Source organism: Hipposideros armiger, unplaced genomic scaffold (genome assembly GCF_001890085.2).
Source record: "Hipposideros armiger isolate ML-2016 unplaced genomic scaffold, ASM189008v1 scaffold_624, whole genome shotgun sequence".
In the NCBI taxonomy this organism is placed as follows: Eukaryota; Metazoa; Chordata; class Mammalia; order Chiroptera; family Hipposideridae; genus Hipposideros; species Hipposideros armiger.
The window spans coordinates 213,041-237,263 of NW_017731974.1; the positions used below are offsets into that span (position 1 = coordinate 213,041).

Below are 24,223 nucleotides of genomic sequence, written 5' to 3' on the forward strand. Positions count from 1 at the left end.
TCGATGAGACAGTTAAACACAGAGACAGCACTAGCATATTTCTCAGACTGATGTAACTCAGAAATAGAAAGCTGCAGAAACCTGAGGTTGAAATGCTTTCAAGCAATTGAGCTTCAAGTTCTTGAAAATTATCTCACAGTGCTTCTTCTCAATTCCCTGTATTCCACCCCCGATTTTGCATCTGGCTAATTTGTGCACTTCAGATTGTATCCCTGAGCACACTGGCAGTGTGAGAACTGTTGTGGAACTCATCATTATAATTCCAAGCCTTTAATTAACCCACTTTAAAGTGGCTTAGTCAAGACTAGGAGCCACAGAAAAGCCATTGACTCATTCTTAGAATCGGTATATCATAGAGGAGAGTAGAATAGTAATATTGTGTTCATCACTAAGCCCCGTTGGTTCGGGAACTTAAGGAGCATTAGGAGTGCAGATCCTCCAGTAATTCTTTTCGATGCAATATTGTAGGTATTATTGTTATTTCACAGCTAGGTCCATTAGACATGAAAAGGTCGAGTGATTAGTACGTGTTCCCATGAAGTCAGTGGCACAACCAGGGATAGTTCCTCCATGTGGATAATAAGCCCACTCACTCCAACAATTACTTGGAGACCAAGGACTCTCTAAGTTTTCCCAGTCAACCACAAGACCTATTTTAATATGGTCCAAGGCCTCATAAAGATGGCTATCTGTACTGCTTGGAGCTTGCCTTGGAAAAAAACAAAATCGCTGGAAACAGTGAAAGAATCAGAATGCTTTTGAAGAGATAAGCAGTGCAATAATGTCTAATGTCTTTATGTTGTAAAATAAATGACTAATTACTTTATTCTAGAAATAGAAATTAAAACATCTTCCAAATTGTAATTCAACATTTTCTAAGAATCAAATTCGTTTGGAAAATTAAACACATTTCCCATTAAAATCTGAACAAACATACAGAAACACTCTGTGCCATCCATCCATCCATCCGCTCAGTAAATATGTAGTAAGGAGCTGTTCTGTGCTGGACACCGTTGTAGCTGCATGCAAGGGACACAACAAACAGTGAACAAAATAAAATTCCTGTCCTCCTCGGACTAATATTCTAGGTGAGGGAGATACGTGAAAATCAAATAAATAATAATTCACAATCACATATCATTATGTTAATTATTATGGAGAAGGGTCCTTCTATTCTTTTAGAATTTCCCAAACCATATTTAAAAAACACAAAGGAGGGGACATGATGGTAAATATCCAGGAAATTCATTTCTAGATGCTTGAAGAAGCCGCTGAAATAGTATTATTCTCTCTGAAGAAGTACATTACTTCCTTTAATAGTGAGACCCAGAAATTTCAAAGACTTGTCTTTATTTACATCAAAAAGAAATAGGGTCTGAAAAAATATCTGTCTTTCATCAATTCTACAAAATACAAGCAAATATGCCTAAGTGTTTCTCGTTTTGGGGTTGCTATCAACCCCATCAGTTGCTACCTTCTTTTTCTTTCATTTTTTAAATTTTTAATTAAATTTTAATTTTTAATTAAATTTATTGGGGTGGCATTGGTTAATAAAATTATGTATGTTTCAAGTGCACATTTCTATAATACATCATCTATATAATTGCATTGCTACCTTCTTTTTCTAATTAATGTTTATCTGTATTTTGGATAACTCCATTAAACATGTAGAATTAGTTTCTTTTCTTGCTTCTCACCCTAAAATATTTTATTTGTTTTGAATAGAACACTGCAGCAGTAATTAATATAGAATATTTTTGTGAAACACTGATTTCAGATAAGATGACCCACTTATATACAATTTATTTTCATGTAGTTTTGGTCATTCAGAAAATATTGACGTATATTCTTACATTGGTATCAGAAGCAATTAAATACTATACTTCATTCAATTTTGCATAAAAATGTAAAATGACAGGTATTTTCTCTTAAAATTATAAATTCTTGATTACTTATATACATAGTTTCTGATGTATTAAAGAATTGGGTTGTTGGAAAAGTCATGATGTATTTTTTCTATGTTTTTTGTTGCAAAAATGCGTCATGACTTTTCCGACAACCCAATAGAAGAAACTATGACCTGTTTTAGTTGAAAAAATGGAACTGAAGAATAAATTTGACTTAAATAATTGTAGGGAAAAAGCTTGTTTTGGAGGGTAATTTTGTTCATCTATATTTATCATGAAATAAAGTTATCTAATTTTATAAACGAATGTGTTTCTTATAATAATTATATAAATCTCCTTATAGACTAATTTTTTTGCAGTGAGATTTTAGGACAGAAATATTTTTAAAAGAACAAAGTCAGCTCAGAAATTGGACTCTATGAGTGATAAATGACCAGTTTTTAAAAATTAAATGGAATATTTTTATATGCCTGATCTGAATTTCAATTTTTTGGAAAAATTTATTTAGTAAATTATTTACTGTTATTAACAGTGTCTAAATGTTTACATTATTCTTGTAGGATTTTAAAGGAAAAACTCCTTTAAAAACAGTTGCTTCTTTTGTTTTTAATTTTAGATTTAAAAAAACAAAAAGTGCATTTTCTGTCAAGAATCTAAATGGGTCCTGATGATAAAAACTATTAGGAAAGTGTACTTGAAACCTTATGTAACTTTACTAACCATTGTCACCCAAATAAACTTTAATTAAAAAAAAAATTATTGCAGTTTTACCTTGCCTAAGAAAGGAAAATTGCAATGTTGAATAAACAACTTGTAAAACTAAAAAAAAACACACCAAAAAATGCCTGTTAGGATAATGGTTCTCAAATGGTAGCAGGCTGCAGTCCCCAGAGGGCTTGTTAAAACGGATTGCTGGGTCCCACACCCCGAGTTTCTGATTCTGAAGGTCTAAAATGGGCCCGAGAATTTGCATTTCTAATGAATTCCCAGGTGATGCTGATGCGGCTGGTGCAGGGACCAAGTTTTGAGAAACTTCATTTTATGATGAATGTTAGCAATCAGTAGGAAAGCTAGATTCTTTATCACAGTGCTTTATAATGCTTTATGTCTAAACCATAGTGCAAAGATAACTGACTACCCTAAATCACTTAAAAACGCGTTGTTTTGGGCCGGCCGAGTGGCACGATGGTTAAGAACTGGCTTGGGATGCCAGAGGGCCCCAGTTCAGATCCCACATATGAGGGCCAGTGACACTGCCCTCTACAGCTAAGATGCTGAACAACAGCTCAACCTGGAGTTGGGCTGCCATGAGTCGCTGGTGACGGCGTAGGCTGCAGCCCCTGTGGCAGTGGGTTGCCATGGGCTACCGTGTGTAGCCAGCAGCCAGCGTGAGCGGCCAGCAGCTGCGGTGAGCGGCCGTCCAGAAGCCGGCGACTGATCTGCCTCACCCGGGAAGAGCGCAATGATGGTGCCAACTTGGGCCAGCGAAGCAACGTCCTCCACAACTAGACTGAAGAACAAAACGACAGCAACTTGTCTGTTCCCCTTCCCCCAATTCCCCAGCGCTGTTCCCATCCCCCAATTCTCCAATAAAAAATCTTTTAAAAAAAATGCGTTGTTTCTTTCCATTTACTGTGTTTTCCTCTCCTGCTTTGCCCTGCTTCAAAGATTGAGCTATCATTTTTTTATTATAATCACTAAATGTCTTTTATTGATTTTATTGTAATTTCAGAGAGACCCTAATGAATAGTAGTCTAGATCATCTGAAAATTAGTTTTTCTTAAAATTTTGGCGAGTTTCTTGTCATTTTGCACTATATATGTATCTTAGTTTGGCCACCATCGTAATAGAAATATGAAACTGAACTCTAGGAATCATAAAGAAGTCATTGTAGATATTAGATAAATAAAACCTATGTTTTTTAAACTCCTTGGATAAAGATGCTTTAGTGAAGGGTAATGCTAGTGTTCTACTGTCCGTCTGTCAGTCCTGTGGGGGGAAGGAGGAGGCCAGTTCCCTGCTTCCCTGGGGTGGGGAGGGGGGCGGCGGTGTGTGGGTGTGTGTGTGTGTCAGGGTTGAGAGAAAACAGCCTTGAGGCCCCATGCTTTCCTTGGGGCCTGGTGGTCCACAAATCCTCCCCAGCTGTTTTGCAGGGTGCTCGGGAGTCTGTGCGTTTTCTTTCCCAGGTGTGCCAAACCGTATTTCTCAGTAAACACCCTCCATTCTGTTTCCTACTCATTGTCGGCTTTCCCCTTGGCCTCACTTTGTTTGGGGCTTTCTGTTTGGATTCTCAAGAGACTATTTTGGAAGTCTGGAAAAATGAGCATTGTTTCTTTCCCTTTCCGCCCAGTTTCAACCCAAATTCTTCTCAAGACAATATGGGCAACCGTATTTGGCTAGGGAAGAAGGAAGTCTGGAAAAGAGAAACAAAAAAGAGCAAGAATTATCTGTTTAAGACTGAGATTTGTTACCTTTTCCAACTAATCTATTCCATTGCACTGGTGGAGAATCAGTACTTTCATCTGCTTTCCCGAGCTTATCTTTTACCTCTTCCCCATTTCCTTCCCCCGCACTTTGCCCCTCCCCAAACTTGCTAATGTGCCCACTCCTGTCTTTTGGGGAATACCACTATTTCCACCTTGAAACTAGCCCTTCCCTCTTTAACCGCAGACTAAAGCTGGATATTGATGGGGGTTTCCTGAAGCTTGATTCTGCTGACTGAAGTGGAGAGGATGCGCTCCTCTCTACTAGGAATGCCTGAAGCTGATTTCTTTCTAATGTGTCTAAGTGCAAATATCCCTGCCACAGTGAATCATTTCATGCTGAGACCACACAGCTGAACTGTCTCATGTGAAAAAGCCCTTTCTTCTTCTTAACGTGACTTTGACCCTACTCCTAACAGAATAATGATTCTGGCATCAATATTCTAGAGGAACAATTATTTCTTCTTTAGGCTATTTTCTTTATAAAGGACCTCGCGGTACTGAGAGTAGCTCTGGACAGATGACACCATTCCCAAATGGATTCTTTCTAATCCCTACATTCCTTTTCTAATAGAAGGGGAAAAATAGGTAAGAAGATCTCAGTTTATCTTGCCACAGTTAAGAGAAAAAAAATTCCTTTATGGTTCGTATTTGCGTTAGCTTCTGCTATACATTGAATGTTTGTGTTTCTCCTAAATACCTATGTTGAATCCGAATTCCCAGTGTGATGATGGTGTTTGGAGGTGGGGCTTTGGGGTGGTGATTTGATCGTGATGGTGGAGCCCTCATGAATGGGATTAGTGCCCTTATAAACAAGGCTGGAGTGAGTGAGATCCCTTGTTCCTTGGCCAGCGAGGCTATAATGAGAAGACATCTGTCCATGAGGAAGGGGCCCTGCCCAGGCCCCAGATCTGCCAGCGCCTTGATCTCAGACTTCCCAACCTCCAGAAATGTGAACAATAAATGTCTGCGATTTATAAGCCCCCCAGTCTATGGTATTTTTTGTTACAGCGACCCAAACAGACTAAGACAGCTTTCTAGGGCTGCCATCACAAATTACCACAAACTTGATAGCTTAAAACAGCAGACATTTATTCTCTCACACACAGTTCTGGGGGCTAGAAGTCCTAGATCACAGTGTCACGGCCATGCTCTCGCTGAAGTTTCTAGGGTAAGATCCTTCCCCGCCTCGTCTTGGCATCTGGTGGTTTTCGGCAATCCTTGATGTTCCTTGGCTCCCATCACCCTAATCTCTCCTGTCATCAAATGTTATGTTCCTTGTGTGTAAGTGTCTGTGTCCAAATTTTCCTCTTTTAGGGCACTAGCCCACCTTAATCCACTATGACCTCATGTTAACTTGATTGCATCTGCAAAGACCCTATTTCCAAATAAGGTCACATTCACAGGTACTGGGGTTAGTATCTTTTTTGCTGGACACTGTTCAACCCACGACAACATTCTCTGTTCAGACTCCTCACGTGGCACTTAGTATGGCTCCAAATTCTGGTCCTGTCTTCCACTCCCCATCCTCTAGGACTTTGTTCCTGCAGATCCCTCTCTAAGCAGAATGGCTTCCTCATGCCATCCACTCCTTCCCTTTTCTACCTATGGACATTTTACCCGTTCTTTAAAACCTTTATCAGGTTCATTTCTTGCACAATTTCTTTCCTAAAGCCATCAAACAAAAACGAGTCTCCTTGTATTTCGGCCCTTAGTTTGCCTCATCTTAATTTCATTTCTATAATTGGTTTAATTCCCCCAACTAGAAAGTAGGTTGCTTAAAAGAAGAAAGTCAGTTTACTTATCTCTATAATCCCACAATAATATTGTGCTTTGCCCATACGATCACAAAATTAGAGAAAATAGATGTTTTGAAAATACAGGGCTTGTGTATTTTAAGCATGTCAGAATATGTAAAACCTTTGTTTATATACTCTTCTGCAGATTTCTCTCTGCTTCAAACAAGAAGTGTGTTTGGTATAAAAGCATTGTACAATTATTAACCTAAACATATAAGGCAATTTTATTCTGCCTTCAGGCTCCAGCTCACTTTGTAATCTTTGGAAAGGCAGTTGCCATGTCAGTTTTACCAATTAATAAAAGTAGATCTCATGTAAAAAAATTCACAGATAGTGCCAAAGAATAATTATTGTTAAATATCATTCAAGTGCAATTGCTTGGTTTTTTACTCCATCCTCACTTGGACCTAAATAGAAATGAACGTTAAAATCCTAATGATAAGAAGATAAGTGTGAATTAGTTCAGTAAGGGATATTACTAAAAGTGAAAAGCCTGCGTCTGTCTTCTTTATTCCCCAATCTTGGCTTTAAAAAACTGCATGATGTTAGTCAAAAACCCTGCTGTAGGTTATATGTGTTTATGTATACGGTTTGTATGTATTTATTAAACTGTATTAAAATTAAGCTGATGCTAACCACTTTGAGCACCTCTTGTAATTGCAGAAGTCAAACATGACTTGTACTATTCATTTTTTGTTATCAGTATATATGAGTATTACAATTTTAATACAGCTTTTTCCTTTCTTAAAATGTGTATAGATTTTTTTGGTACTGTGTGTGTGTGTGTGTGTGTGTGTGTGTGTGTGTGTGTGTGTGTCCTATTTAGTGCTGCATATGTATTTAAATTACAAATATGCATTTTTTTCTTTTTAACACATAATGCAAGAACCCCTAGTCTTCCTTTCTCTGTGGGGGATATGTCTTTATTCTTTTATAAAGCTAACCATCCACCAATGCTTTTCATCCCTTCCTCACTAATACATATCATATATCTCCCTATGTATTACATTGCATTTTGTTTTAAAACTTCAATATTATTGGGTTGTCGGAAAAGTCATGACATATTTTTTCTGTTTTTCATTGCAAAAATGCGTCATGACTTTTCCAACAACCCAATATGATAAATGATACATTATGTCAGGGCAAGTTTTTTTGTTTGTATTAATGAGCTAAAAAGTTATTGATGAAATTATTTTGGCACCACTTATTAAGCAGGTATGACAAATGTAGGCACCATGTCTACACAATATAAAAAACAATTGCTACTATTTTGCCTAATAAAGATTGTTGTGGAATACAAGTATTTCTAGGACCCAGAGATTTCCCACCTATGACAGTATTCCCTTTTAAAACTCAGTGCTGCTGCCCATTTCAGATTCTCAGTATTATTACTATTGATTGTTGGTTGATTTTTCAGACCATGTTGTGTAGTGACATCAGCTAATTTCAAGTACTTTTGTGAGGGTCTCTGTCAGGTAAAGTTGGATATCACAAGATGGCTGTCCTTGACTGTCTACATTAGCTGTCATTCAGCTTTTAATTAGGATTTAAATTAGATTTCTTACTGTGATTGCTCTCCACTGTTGTGCTAAACTTCTCCAGAAACTTATCAAGTGTTTTCACCATTCGCTTCTGGAGCACTTAATAATAAATGATGCTATAGCTTCTTTAGATTCTGGGTTTGTTTTTCTTTATTTATGTCATGTAAAAGGTATATGTTAGGGAATAGTAGACAAAATGTATCTATAGGGGCTGTCACCAGGAAAAAACAGATGTCTTTGGTTGGCAGTGTGGCCACTCTACATAATATTTTTAATAGAATTGCATATATATAGGGGACTAAATATTTTTAAAACTATTACACATGTTAATTGATCTCTGAGATTTTGTACTGTGCTTATAGTGAATTGTTATTTTGGACCAAGAGAGCTCTATATTGATACCAGTCATTTTCACGTATTTCAGAATCATGGAGATATTCTTTACGTTTTTTGTGTGTTGTCTATATAATCGGGATGCTGTCCTTGCTTGGTATAGAGTTCAATTCAACCCAGTCCCTCCCTCTCCAAATAACTTACAGTCTAGCAGATGGGATATAAGTACATCAATAACTATGAAACAAGAAAATAAATATTTTATTTCTGTAAACACTGGAATTCTACCATCGTCTAATGTCTAATCAGGTTTCTTTGGCCTTTCTCTTTTATCAAGGAAGAAACAAGATAATTCACTGAGATTTGAGTCCTTGCCCACCCACATGCATAATGAATGTTATGAATTAACCCATTTCTTTACTGATTCAGCAAATATTTATTGAGTCTATTTGATGTACCAAGTTCTGTTTTTGTCTCTGAGAATACAGAGATGAGTAAGACCAGGCTATTTTCATTAAGGATGTCACAGACCACTGGAGAGAAGTAATAGTTAATAAGATACAATATGAGAAATTTTACTATCTAGATATGTACAAGGCACTATTTGAACACAGAACAAGGAAGAACAAACTAGGGTACTTAGTCAGGAAAGGTTCTTAGTTACAAAGAATATAAAAGACATCCAGATAGAAAAAAATGGTATAAAAATTTTTCTAAGAAATGTATAGATTACTTATGTAATTATGAATGAAAATATTGTTTGAAGTGTTTGAACATGTGAAAGGAATCCTAGGCATTTTTTTTTAAAGTGCCGCTTATCTGCAAAAAGACAAGACAAAATGTAGAATTATCTTACTAAGACTATAGGAAAGATAGAAGACCTGATACGTTCAGCAGGATATACTAAATGAAAATTATTTATACATATTTGCATTATTAATTATGTCACATACAATAGCATTATTGGCTTCTTAAAATAAGTATAGTAATTTTTGACACTATAAAGTGATTTTAAAGAAGTAAAACTTACTTAATAAATAGGTTTATAAAAATCATTCCAATTAGTGTCTCACCTTGGAAAGCTATCCTTTATTTAAGATTGAAGAGTTCTGATAGTTATATTCAATTTATTAAACAAATATGTATTAAGCATCTACTATGTGCCAGGCACTGGTCTAAGCACCGGAAATACAGCAGTGAACAAAACAGATGAAAATCTGTGTCCTCTAAGAAATAAACTTACTTTTTTATAAGGGGAGCTAGTTAAAGAAATCAATTATAAAATATGATATGTCAGATCATACTATACTATGGCGAAAAACAGGGCAAGAAATGGTGTTAGATGGGTTAGAGGAGGTGAGTGAGTTGATATTTTAAAGCGTGGTCATTGGTAAGGCAATATTTGAAAGGAGCCCTGACGACGTAGGTAAGGAAGCAAGCCATGTGGACACCTAGAGGAAGAGAACCCAGGCAAAGGGAACAGCAGTGCGGAAGTCTTGAGGTGAAAGTGTGCTTCTTAGGTTGAAGGAACAGTCAGGAGCCAGTGTGGCTGGGGCTGTGGGGAGGGGGTAGGACAGCAGTTCACAATAGGGCTGGGGCCGGGTTCTGGAGTCCTTACTGGCCTGGGAAAGGTGTGGCTCTGACTCTAAATGAGATGGCAGTGTTTGGAAGAGGGTTTTGAGCTAAGAGGCGTGATCTGACCAAAAGTATGATTCTCACTCCTGTGTTAAGGCTAGGTGCTAGAGGACGAGGATGGAGGTGGGAGACTAGTTAAAAGGTTTCTGCAGTATTTGGGGTGGCTTGGACCAAGGTGGTGGTGGAAGTGTGAGAAGCAGTTAAATGATAGATATAGGGAAACATCTAAAACCTGATCATTACCAGTCAAGCATTGCTCCCTATGCTTTGTCAGTAAGCTCCATTTGAAGTATCTCACCCTGACTAAACCTTCCTAACTAGCACTTCTTCCACTTCTTCTGGCACCTCAACTCCAACACATTTTTTATTTTATTTTTTACTTTATAAGCTCCAGTTCATTTATCCTACTACCTTTTCATTGTCCTTCCTGGCTTCATTTCCTTCCCTTTTCAGCTTAGATTCTATGGTTCCGTTTAAATTTCTTGAATGGACACTTAGTTTCCACATATTTCTTTTTTTGTGTGTTTGTTGACCTCACCCTGCAAAACCACGAACCTCATTAACTACAACTCTGCCTACTCCATGCCTGGAACCGGACAGCTAAACCTCTCTGGAGAAACACACACAGACATGCTCCCTGGCCTCCTTCACTGGCCCCACAAACATGTTTACTGGCTTCTCCTTGGTGAATTTGTTTCTGAGGCAAACCCTTCCATTTATATACAATATCATTCCATTCTCACATAGTCAAGATGTTGCTCTAGCAAGCATTTCATGTCTCTCAAAAATCAAACAAACATTATGGTATATACCCATCTTTAAAAAAAAACCCCTTTTACCTTATTCACTTCTCTAGCTACCACCCTATTTCTTGGCTGGCCCTTACAGCAATACTTTCTAAGAGTTGCCTGTTCTCATTGTTGACACTCCCTCTCCTCCCATTCTTATTTAATCTCACTGCATTAGGCTTCAGTGTCCATCACTCCCTGAGACAGCTGCTGTCAGGGCTACCAGTGACTTCCAAGCTGCTAAACCCAATGACCACTTCCCAGTCCTCATTTGATTTGACTGTCAGCAACACCTGACGGGGTGATCACTCCCTCCATCTTGAAGTTCTTTATTTCTTTGGTTGCAAAGATACCTGGTTTCACTGGTTTATTCCCACCTCGTTGGCCCAACTTTCTCAGTCTTCTTTGATGATACCTCTCATCTTCCTAACCTGTATTGGAGTTCCTTGGTTCTCTTTTCTCTAAGCTCACTTTTAGATGACTTTGTTAAGGCTCATGATTTTAAATATCAGCCATACCCTGATGACCCCTAAATGTATAGTTCCAGCCCCAACTTCTACAGAACTCCTCACAAACATATCCAACAGTCTCTGGTCATTCTTCTTTTGAATGATGTCCAAAGCTTCATGTGTCCAAAACCAGAGACCTGGTTTGCTCCCCGTAACTATGTCTGTCTTGCATTTCTCTTTAGTAAATGGCATTTCTAAACTTTCAGTTGCTCAGGTTAATAATTTAAGAGTAATCCCTAACTCCTCTTTTTCTCTCATGCCCCAGATCCAATCTGTGAACAAATCATGCCAGTTTTACCTTCAAGAACCGGCACTTCTTAAAACATATGCTAATGTTTCTAAATGACTAGAATAATTTTGGTTTGAAACACATTTAGATTTTTAGAAACACCTACAAGTCACAACAAGTTTCATGACTATAGTTTGTAATAAATATCTGTATAATTCATATTTAGTCAGAAATAAAAGGTAGATAAAAACAGGAAATGGTTTTCTTGAGTGATTTATAAATATTTCTGAAAGTCAATTCCAAAATAATAGTTTAAAAAATGATTTGCTCTAGAGCAGCATCAATTGAATAAATATTTAATTTACCAAATTATCACTTACAAGGATGATGCTTATTTGGTTTTTATAGGTTCTGGATTATTGTTTAAAATTCATCTCTATTGTTTATAATCACAATTTGAATTAACATCCCATGAATAATACAAAGTCTTATTTATGGCTCTGTAATGTTGATAAGAATACTGACTCTGGAACCAAGCTGCTTGAGTTCAATACTGGCTCTATCATTTTCTAGCTCTGTTATCACAGACAGGTTCCTTAAATGCTGTGTGCCTCAGTTTCTCCAAATGTGAAATGGGGATAATAAGAGTGCCTACCCCAGGTTTTCTTAGCTGGTCCATATGAGATCATGTATGTAAGTGATTAGGACAGCACCTGGCACCGAGTAAGAGATAGAAAGTGTGATAGGAATAAAAGAATTATATGGACATTCTTACTAGAAACCCTCGAGGATTGTGACACATAAATAGAATAACTAGGTTAAAGACATTACAAGTTTTCAGGAATTGTTTAAGATAACCATAAAATAGAGAATGAAGGCAATATATATATATATATATATATATATATATATATATATATATATATATATATATATATATATATCTAAGTTACCTACAAAGTGAGAGAACTAGCCAACAAATGCCATAACATTCAAATGAGAGAGAAAGATTACTTCTGCCAATAGTGGTTTATAATCTACGGTGAGATTTTTGTTTTTTAAATGTCCAGTTTCAATTACCAGGAAACTGAGATAGGTACCCATCAAGTACCAATCTTGACATATGAATGTGCAGAAGCATAGGACTTCAGTTCAAACTCCTACTGTAGAGCTTTGATTAGATGCCATAAGAGAAACTCTTCTAAAATATAGATACCTATTTATGTGTATATAGGAAGCTGCCACGTTATATTGGTACCACACCCACTGGACTATTGCACAGTTGATCAAGTTGTTTTATATGTGAATGTAGTTTAAATTTGTTATAGGGATTATCAATTATATATTACCGGGCTTTTCTTTTTCCTAGCATAATTATGCATGTGCAGAAGATATAAATTTAACCAACAAATATTCATTGAGCACTTACTCTGAACAAGACACAGTCTTCTCATACGAAGAACATATGTATTTCCAAATCAAAGTATAAGATTGATGTAGTAATAGCTGCTACTTGTAATTTCATTATTTATGCCCTTCAAATAGACATGTATTCCTGAAATGTAATTAATTACCATTAACCCCAAAACTGTGAAGCTATGTGTACAACTGGACAAAGTAATTTCAAAGTTTATTTTCAGAAAAGGGGAAACTATCTAAAACCCTTTTCCCCCTTTTTCCCTCTAGTTGGCCCGCCACAACAAATTATTACAGCAGATGCTCAAACCAGGATCAGATCCAGATGATGGGGATGAAGCCTTGAAGTATTATGCCAACCACACCGCACAGATTGAGGTAACCCTCTATTATTTCTTGAAAGGAACCAACTGTGAAAAGATATGTTTACTTTCTATTTCAGACTGTTTTCATAATTGTTTCCTAGAACGAGGCAGAATTGAGTGATTTAAACTGTAAAAGTATATACTGAAAGATGCGATGTGAGACTGTAACTGTAAAAAACTGAGGTGCACATTTTTCAAAATTATCTTTAATTTTTTACCAGAACTATAAAATATGTAAGTTTTATTATGTAATTAATAAGGTCATTTTTATTTTTTTATTTTTATTTTTTGGTCATAGACGCAATCATTGCAGAGCAATGATGTTTTAGAGAAAAGATTATTATAATAGAGCTGTCATTCAAGAAAAGATTCCTTTTTAAAAAATTATAGAAGGCTTATTAAAACAGAGATCTCTGTGTAAGAAAGTATTCAAAAGTGTAGGAGACATGGAAGGCACTAATAAAGCCTTCTTGTCGATAACATAAACTTGGAATGATTTAGCAGTTTCCATTTTCAGTACACAGCCATTGACCTCCTCCACATGAGATATTCTTTAATGGCCCATGACAGTTCAGGAGGTGTGGGTCAACATAGACTTCTCATTCTGTGTTGTGAGACCCATCTGGCTTTCATTTACTAGCTCTAGTATCATTTTGACACTAGTTGGCAGAGCTAATCAGGCAGAAGTGAGTAGAGTAGTTGACGCATGTCACTAGTAATTTACATTCATACATTTATTCACTTTGGCAGATGTATTTTAGTTTTCAGCAGAGTGCATGATGGAAGTCACTGCTATTAATTTTCAAGATACATAATCACGATACCTTATTGTTTACTCTTGCCAAACCTTTGGAATAATGAGCATCATTACCTTGTTTCACAAAATGGACCCGTTGCTAACATTTATAAACACTACTAGTACTCTAGTTTTCATGGGAGACTTGCCCTAATGGAGTCCATGAGCTGGACCAGCAGCAAAAGCATTGCTTACTACACCAGGTGCTTAGGAACTGGGAGGCTGGCAAAGTCAGGAAGCTGGAGAAATTAATGCAAATAGTTCATCAAACACCAAGGTTCTGAGGACGGTTCCAGAAGCCAAAGTACAGAGCTAGGTGATTTAGAAGCGATCAGGAAGAGCTGGTAGAGCGGGGAAGCCAGAGGTCAGGATTGGGTCAACACCTGTGTGAGAGAGATGGGGCTGTTGTTGAAGTTGGACTTCTATTGATTTCCCAGCAGTGAGGAAAGATTTAGCTGTAAATACATAAATTCAGTAAATGTCTACTGAGCATTTACGCTCTACCAGTTACATACACATACAACATAGAAGATAATTCTGTGTAGTAAATGTATACACAAAGGGCCAAGGAAATGTAGAGAAAACAGCAATTAACTATGCCAGGGGGACTTCCAGATGAATTTCACAGAGAAGGTCTCCTTAAAGAATATATTAAAAATTGAGACGTTTCTGTCTACTAAAGACCAGGCATGGGATTTCAGGTAGAAGCAAATGAAGGGAAGGTGTGACAGAATATAGGAGGGGGATGACTCTATTCAAATGATTACTCTAATTGCTGTTTGGAGAAAGAATTGGACAAGGGAATGGTTCAGGGAATGCCTGTGGGTCAGATAGGGGGATATAATAATAAAAAAGGTGAGAGATAGTGGTATTGAAGATGACTAGACTGGAGAAAAATATACATATACATGATGTTGGATTCCACATGTAACGTTGGGGCAATGGTGTGGAAAGCGATGTTCCCTGTGATTCTGGTTTCAGAAAATAGAATTGGAGTTATGCAAAGGGATCGTAGCTTTGGCAGTTAAAAGGTAGGGGAAGAGCATTGGTTGATTCTTGAATAAATTTGAATTTGAGGTGACTTTGAGGCATCTATGAAGTTGGATATAGAAACCAAGGGCTCAAGGGAGGGGCCTGGGTTTATGATCTAAACTCTTCATGTTGACCATATCTCAAGCTCATTCAAAGACCACCTCATAGGACCTACTCAGGAGAGACCTCCCCTCTTTTTTTCACACATTCATTAATTTCATCCCAATATGCTCCTACAGCAGTTTGATCATTTTGTTAGTTTAATGTATCATCTTGGGATATTGTTAGCTTCTCATGTGTCACTTGTTCCCCACCTGATGCAGGGACTGGTCTTGATAATCTTTGTATTTCCAAAATTGAACACTGCTTGGAACATAACTGCAATAACGAATATTGTTGAAACTAATAGTTTATTTATAAGTTATAGACTCGAAGATCCTAGGATATAGGAAGGACCTTGTGGATTACCTGGTCTACTCACCTATCCAAGGAGGAATTGTTCTATAATAGTCCTGCTCCTGCTTTACATTTTCCCTTATGATAGAGACCTCACTACTTCAGGAGGAAACTGATCCAATTTGAAACAACTCTAATAATTAGAAAAAAAATTTTTTTGTTGGAGTGCATGCTAGCCCACTTTAATGTTTACCCACTGTTCAGAGCATTTGCTCCCCTGTCGACGTAATAGCTTGGCTCTAACATTTGAAGAACCACCATGATTACTAACTACAAGCTCATAGATCAGAGTTCATGTTGCTTTTCACTTTGAATTCCCCCGAGTTCCCCAATTAAGGACTGAATAAGCATTTGATGAATAAATGTATTGAAAAAATTATCTATCTTTGGCTTTTGACAATGAACACATTCCCCTCTCCTTCTGTAATCCCTCCAGCTTGTCAATGCCCCTTGTAAAATGTGACAACAACCAGAATCAAACATAATATATCATAAAATGGCTGAATAGCTTGGCTTATAATAATCAAGACACTATTTCTTAAATGTACCCTGAGATTTTGTAAACGTTTGACTTTGCTGGATCATGTAAACCTTTTCTTCCCGCCATCCCTGGCCACATAATTGTCTACCATACCAAATAGGTCCAGTTCTTCTTTTGTACAATTGGCTCTTTTTATTTTTAAGTTTATTGGAGTGACAATGGTTATTAAAGCTACATAGGTTTCAGGTGTGCAATTCTGTAATACATCATCTATATATTACATTGTGTGTTCACCACCCAGAGTCAGTTCTCCTTCCATCACCATATATTTGATCCCATTTACCCTCATCTTGCACTCCCCTCTATCCCTACCCTCTGACAACCACTAAACTATTGTCTGTGTCTATGAGTTTTTGTTTCTTTATTTGTTTGTCTTGTTCCTTTGTTGCTTTCAGTTTTATAGCCCATATATCAGTGAAATCATATGGTTCTCGACTTTTTCTGTCTGACTTATTTCGCTTAGCATAATAATCTCAAGATCCATCCATGTTGTCACAAATGGCACTATTTCTTCTTTTCTTACAGCAGAATAGTATTTCATTGTGTATATATACCACATCTTCTTTATCCAATCATCTATGGAGGATGCTTTGGTTGTTTCCATGTCTTGGCCACCATAAATAAAGCTACAATGAGCACCTGAGCACATATATCTTTATGGATAAATGTTTTCAGATTGTTTTTAGTAGATACCCAAGAGAGAGATTGCTGGGTCATATGGTAATTCTATTCTTAATTTTTTGAGGAACCTCCACACTGCCTTCCATAGCGGCTACACCAATCTGCATTCCCACCAACAGTGTATGAGGGTTCCTTTTTCTCCACAGCCTCTCCAACACTTATTATTTGTCTTGTTGATGATAGCCATTCTAACTGGTGTGAGTTGATATCTCATTGTGGTTTTTATTTGCATTTTTCTGATGATTAGCGATATTGAGCATTTTTTCATATATCTATTGGCCATTTCTATGTTCTCTTTGGAGAAATGTCTGTTCAGGTCCTCTGCCCATTTTTTAATTGGATTTTTTTTTCTTGTTGAGTTGTATGAGTTCCTTAAAAATATGGAACGCTTCACGAATTTGTATGTCATCCTTGTGCAGGGCCCATGCTAATCTCCTCTATGTCGTTCCAATTTTAGTATATATGCTGCTGAAGCAAGCACACAATAGGCTTTTTTTTAAACTATGTTCAGGAATTTTTACTTACCACTACTAAATTTCATCTTGTTTGTTTTGTGATTGTATTCTACTATGTAGTTTGCATTTATAGTATATCACTAAGGATAGCTTCAGTTACAAATAACAGAATACTAGACTGACTGTTGTTTAAACAATAAAAATATTTGATTATCCCATATAATGAGAAGTCTAAAGATACCAGTAGTTCTGTAATTGATTCAGTGATTCAATGATGTCTTCAAATATGCAGGCCTTTTCCTTCTTTCTGCGAGGTCTTTTTTATTATGCTGGTGATATCTCACCTCATGGTGGCAAAATGACTGCCAACGTTCAGGCATCATTCCCTTACACTGCCTTTTGTTCTAAGCAGGAAGAAAGAGGATATGGGCCAACAGTACTTTCATGTTAGGTGTTTGTTTTTTTGTTGTTGCTGTTGGGATTACTTTGTTTGTCTCGTGGCTTTCTGCCTTTTCAGGGAGCAAAATCTTTCCTGGAAGCTACTCCGCCCCCCCCAGGTATTTCTCCTTGCAACTCATTTTCCAGAACTAGGTCACATGCTCAACAACATACCAGTCAATGGCAAAGGGAAGTCAACGACTCCTGGCTTAGGCCAGCCCTGATTCGTTCTTGAGGACTGGGCCGACTACATAATTATGATCCTTGAGATGCAGTCAACGCAAATCCTTGTTATATAGTAAAACTGTACGAAAATATTCAGCCTTTTTTAAAAAAAAATCTAAAGTGAAACTGTCACAAATACCAAATAAGAGAAGTTCAAAATAATGATTATTTATATCTAGGTATAGGCTAGAATGAATAATATTCCTACCAAAATTATGTTTTGCCATGAATAAAAAAAACGTTTTAATGAAATAAAGCACCTTTTTTTGTAGAGCCTAAGGTTCATCATATGGAGTATGCTATGTCATTTGTTTCTTAACAGCCCTCTGTAGGAAGAATAAGATACAAATACACCAAGTGCTGTGTTTAAGGTGACATAGCCATTAACACCCTCTTAGTTCCCTGTTGTACTTCATGAAAATATAAATGGGTGGCAAAAATTTAATGCTAATTCAGAAAGAATAAAGATTTTGGGTTTTGTTATTTATAACAAAGTATAGTATTTATGATACATTTGTCAGTTAATTTCTCTTATTTAAAGAGAAAAATGTAAAGCAGAACAGTAAAGGACTATTTTAGATACTTCCAAGCTGGCATATTTTTCATAAAATATATGAATTCATAAAACATCATTAATAAACTCATGCTAAAACAATAGTCTAAGACTGAGGTGTCTCAAGGCTGAAACACATGTAAATTAATATTTTCAGATTGTTCGGCATGATAGGACCATGGAGCAAATCGTTTTTCCTGTCCCCAATATATGTGAATACCTTACGCGAGAGTCTAAGAGCCGCGTGTTCAATACGACTGAAAGGGATGAACAAGGAAGTAAGGTGAATGACTTTTTCCAGCAAACAGAAGACCTCTACAATGAAATGAAGTGGCAGAAGAAAATCAGGAGTAAGTACAATAAACTAAGATGGTGAGTTTTGAGCATAATGGTAGATAAATTGATGCTTCGGGACACATGACAGCATTCCTTTAAATTGGATTTTAATTTCTTGCCATATGATGTTACTGAAATCACTCACAGGCTTAAGAATATAAGCTCAGTGTACAACTAGAGCCGAGACACCTGCGGCTTAATGGAAACAGAAGACTCTGACTAATTAGATCATCTTTTCGTGCTGATCCTATCGTTTTATAAATATTATGAAATACAAGGTTACAGCTGTATGTTTCAACTGTGGAACAGCTGCAGGTTTGAAGTCCCTGAATAGGCTCTGACTGGCCTTAACAGTCAGGGAGTGATGGAGAGAGGTTGGCAGCAGCATTCATCCTCTGTTGTCTTGCAATCTTATGATGGAGTAGGTTGTTTGATGTTTTTCTGAAAGTCATTCTTCCTTTCCACATATCTTTACATTGCCAAATCAAACTAAAAAAAAAAATGTGACACTGGTATTCAAATAGAGAAATGTTATAATTTTCAGGCTAAAAATGAGTATGATACAGTTCCCCTCACTTATTTCTGTCTCAAGATTATTTGGAAATACTCAATTTAAAAATTGTAAAAGTTTAAAGTTTAAAATAAACTTTAATTTTCCCAGATAAAGAATAACAAGATCTTTTAACAAAAATTGATAGGAAACTCTTGATTACTAGGTCTTTTCTGTCTTTTGGGGACATTTTCCAGACGAGCAGGTGTATGTTCTCAATACCCCTATTCAACAGTGCTTCATCAGTCTAGTTGTCTAGGAACTTTAATGATTGTGGTTTATGAATTTGAGTGGAGCTTGAGACACACCATCTTTGAATATAAGATAGTGGTATGCTTTGTCAGGCTTTTGTATCACAATATTTGAAAAAAAATAAAGAAACTATGCTCTCTGAGCATTTTACCATATAGGACCTCATAGAATTCAGAGAAAATTTTGTGTGTCCAGAATACATATGAAGAAGACATAACATTTTTATTTGGAACATTTGAAAAAAACATACATTTTTATCCTTGATAGAAGGTGAATTGAATAATGAACTAGAGCTTGTGGGGTCTGTGTTTTTGGATAAATATTTCATCATTTATCAAAAAACAAATCTTAAAATAACTTCCAATGTACATTTTACTTATAAAAATTGGAAACCACTTATTTTGAGATTATAGACAGAATCTAATTCACTTGATGGATTTGTTACAACCAATCTATGCATCAACATCTGATTTTATCTTAATATTCTGCTTTTAAAAATGAGGGCTCCTAATTCAGGAATGATGGAGATGCAGATGTTTAAAATTTATGATACATTTGTCAACTTAATGCCATGGTTAATCACAGCCTATTCCAGTGTTGAAATGCTCCGTTCCAAGAAAAGGAAGCGATATGTACTGAAGAGAAGTACAGTTTACAGAAAGTAATTTGAAAAGTTTATAGTTTTTATTTGAGAATTTATGTGCTTTCACCCCTCAATTAATTCCAGTATTTTAAATCTGATATTAAGATATTAAGAGTTAGAGGATGGACAAGACTTGAGGAAGTCATGGGTCAAACTTATATGCATTACAGATCTGTTCAATTACTTAGCAGAGGTAAAAAGAGCTGACTTTTGGTTAACATGTAAACTGTATTCAGTAGATGTATTTGCTAATTCTTTTCTGATGACAAATACTGAGCCCCTTTGTCACTTATTGGTAGTTCTTATTGTATCTTTCATCTTCTGCTGTTGCAAACCCAACAAGTTCTTAGCAAGCATGAAGTTTTAAAACTTAGATAATATTATAGATTACTAGCTCCCAGGAAATGGTATTGTGCCATGCTGTTAAGTTTCAGTTTCAGGTAACTGTGACTGTGTCATAGGAATTTTCATCAGAGATATATCTGTGTCAGGATTTTGGGTTTTTTGTTTGACTTTAAGGCACTGGAGTGGGACAAATGTATCAATTTTACTCAATTATACAGTAATGTATACCATCCCATTAAAAAGGGCCTCTGGCAGCTGCTAAACTGTCTTTTCCCTCATCTGCTCTAGGGATCCATCAGAGAGAATTATTATAGAATCACCTTTTCTGACCACCTTTAGCAATTGGAAAATTACTCACCCTTCTGTAATGGTTTATACATAAACTGGATAAAGGATAAAGAAGGAATCAACTAGAAAACTCCGATATGATATTGATTATAAACTTTCTAAAATAAGTCATATTGTTCATTTAAATATGCTTTATATTAGTTTACGAAATGCATTTAGTAAAATGTTATTTCAGTAGGGCTGACATGTTGAAACCAAAATTTATTTTTCTTCTCTGCCCATTGCACTTCTTCCTTCCTAGGTAACCCTGCACTGTTCTGGTTCTCGAGGCACATTTCTCTCTGGGGAAGCATTTCCTTCAACTTGGCTGTGTTCATCAATTTAGCCGTTGCACTCTTCTACCCATTTGGGGACGATGGAGATGAAGGCAAGGGCTTGTCTTTCTTTAAATGAGAAATATTTTAAAGTTCTAAAATAATATTCTTAATGCATTTCTTAACTAGAGCTTCAAAATCATAATGATTTAATTCTTGTAAAATAGATTTTTCTGTATTCATATTGGAAGTAGAGAATTATGGTAAGTGGAGTAGGCAGAAAACTGTGGTCAATAAAAATGTTATTTTGCAAAAAGCTCATATACAGAAGAGCTATATTATATATTGACAAATAAAGTAGTAGAAAAAAATTATAATTTTTACCTGTTATTACCGAAAGCATTTTTATACTTTATCATCTCAATTATAGAAATATATGGGAAAATGAAGAACTTATGCCAAAATATTCATTGTGATTATCTTAAGTAGTGGAATTTATTTTTTACTCCCTGTTCTTTGCTTTCTGTCTTATCTAAGGTGTTTATAATGAGCATACATGAAATCTGAAAAATTAAAAAATGTACAACATAAGACGGGATGTAATAATAGAGACTATCTCAGATATAGCAAAAGGTGAATTCTTTTGTTTCCAGTCTAGGACTTCTCTACATGAATGATTGACTATGAAATTAATTTTATTAAAATAATACATGAGGTTTTACAAAAGAAAAGACAAGAAAATATCTCATTTTAAGTGAAATATGTTAAAGGGTGGGGCTGTAGAAGTTAAGTTTGTTTAAGAATGAGAAACGTTCTTCCAGGCTTGTGATCCAAACAGATAAATAACTTTGTAATATGACTTGGAGGAAACGATGAGCGATATCAGCAAATTATAACCACAAGGTGCTGGTGTATCTCATCTGTTCATAGGATTACCGTGAGAATTTAATGAGATGTTACAGGCAAAGCATTTAGAATAGTGCCTGGTAATCATTCAATAAAACTTAGTTGGTGGTGGTGGTGTTGCTAGGTAAAGATTAATACTACAAAGGGAAGCCCAGGGAAAGGGATGGTATAACGACAGCCGCAGGTATGTACGTCTATTGCAGATGAACCGGAGGTGAGCAGGAAGGGAACCGGGAGTCCGGGAGTAATTTCCTATTTTAAAGATCCATTAAGATAATAGATATCCGAGTCCGAACATTTAAGTATAATGGTCATGAATAAAGTTTGACTTTTTGGAAGGCATGCAGTACTAAAAGAGGGATGTTTGACAATGGACCAATGTGTGAGTTACATAGCAGTGAAAAATGTAGCAAGTATTTGGTCATCCATTGTGGGGAAGTCGCAAAGACAGTGGGAAGTGGAAAAAGCTTTCTATTTACCGTGTTTAGTCTCATTTAGTGATGATAGCTCTCTTGGCACAGAAGAGTGTAACTCTTGTTAAGGAGAGAAATCCAGCTTGATATGATAAATTAATATCATCTGCACACAGAATGCTAAAGTAAATTGTAGCATCCTGGTTAATAGAGGCATAAAGTCTTAGATACGGAAGCAATTCTGGAAATCATCTAATTGTAAACCCTCATTTGATGGATAAAGAGACAGAAGCCCAGAGAGGCTAAAAAATGGCAGGTCTCAGAGTAGAAGGTTAACTGTTTGGTTCCAATCCAGGACTTTTCTACATGGATGCTTGGGTTGGAAGCATACAGATAACAGGAAGATAACAAATCTTCACATAATTTTTCCTGAGTGGCATTCTATAAAGTCTCTTCCTTGACTACCAGGGCCAATGTATACTCGTATAGCCTCTGCTGCCACCTGTTGTATATGAAATATAATGGTGATGGGCAATGCCACCCCTCTGGACATCTACTCTTTATTCATTCAGGAGAAAGTGGAACACCTGATGCATTTTTAATACTCACCTGACTAATTACAGAATAGTAATATATATAATAATAATGGGAGCTAATGATGTTTACCATTTAGATTGGGTCAGGCAAAAAGCTGAGTACCTCGTGTACATCATGTCATTTACTCTTCCTGACAATCTTGTAAAATAAGCACTTCATCCTTATGGGTCAAAAATCTGAGGCTTAGGAAGATTTGCCCAATAATTGGGAAGTGGAGTCCAGAACTATGTATTTTTGAACAAACTCCCAGGGTATTGGGAACTGGTCCTTGTACAAGAACTTGAAACCACGTATACAGTAACATTTGGAGTAAAGCTCCAGCCTCAGAAAGAAACAGGACTAACAAAAAACAAGACTGGAAAACATGGTGCTTCATCATCAGGTTCAGATGCAGACTTTACTCTTCAAAAAGGACTGAATAGAAGTTAGCAGTAGTATTCACCATGGAGGTTCAGTCTTAGGTATCTGAGTGTGGGGTTGGTGCTAAGAGGGAAGGGGAGGCATGAGCTGCCATTTGGTAATATGGAATCCCAAGGTTATGTTTGGGTAATGTGGTTATAGTTTTAGATGAGTTACTTAATTTTAACTCAATGGATAAGGTTAAAATTTTGGTCAGGATGAGCTGAGTCTCTAACTTCAATTCCATACTGTGTAGAGCTAGGAAGGCTGAAGAAAACAAAGCTAAGGCTAATAAGTACACTTGGCCATCAGATCTGGCTGGAGAAGGAAAATTCTGTGCTGGGCATGCAAGTTCTCTAATGCTGGATTTTGTTAGCATAGGCTTGGTGACTACTTGCCAGGAGCACTTTGAGGTAACTTAAAGATGAATTAATTGATCATTAAGATTCCTTCCAAAAAGTGCTGAAAAAAAAAATTGATGGGGACATGTCAAAGAACACAGCATCCAATTTAAAAGGCCTCCCAGTGGCTAACTCTGGAAATTTTGAGAGAAAAAAAAATCAATATTGACAGTAATACCTAATAACCTATAGAATAAAATAAGAACCCAGGAATCCATATTGATAGAAGAGAAAGCTATTCCTTACAGTAATATTTCAATTAATAAGTGTAGAAGGAATATGGAAATAGAATAAATATATCACTATTTGACAAACATCACAGTAGTAAGAATCATTAGTGGATACTAAATGAATAGGTAAACATTGGCTAAAAAGTATGAGAAACAGTTTATTGATGTAGTCTTAAAGTATTTCACCACAATATACTTACTAATATCAAAAGAAAAAAATAGTAACTTTAAAGTGGAGAAATCACTTTAAGTGATTGATGTCAATGTCACCAAAATGCATAAACTGAGAACATTTCAGACAACCCAAGATGAGGGACATGTTACACAATAATTGGCCAGTAGTCTTCAAGCTTATGAAAGATAAAGA

General features: G+C 36.3%; 1 protein-coding gene across 1 annotated transcript in view; it reads left to right on the forward strand.

The window, feature by feature from the left end:
* Window positions 1-24,223, forward strand: part of LOC109372316 (inositol 1,4,5-trisphosphate receptor type 2) — a gene marked incomplete at its 5' end in the record, with an annotated part of 324,316 nt that overhangs the window by 197,690 nt on the left and 102,403 nt on the right. Inside the window, 3 exons of the mRNA XM_019625391.1 lie at window positions 12,911-13,018; window positions 18,340-18,532; window positions 20,898-21,023. Of these exons, the coding sequence (XP_019480936.1) occupies window positions 12,911-13,018; window positions 18,340-18,532; window positions 20,898-21,023 (427 nt within the window). The remainder of the gene's footprint in view (window positions 1-12,910; window positions 13,019-18,339; window positions 18,533-20,897; window positions 21,024-24,223) is intronic.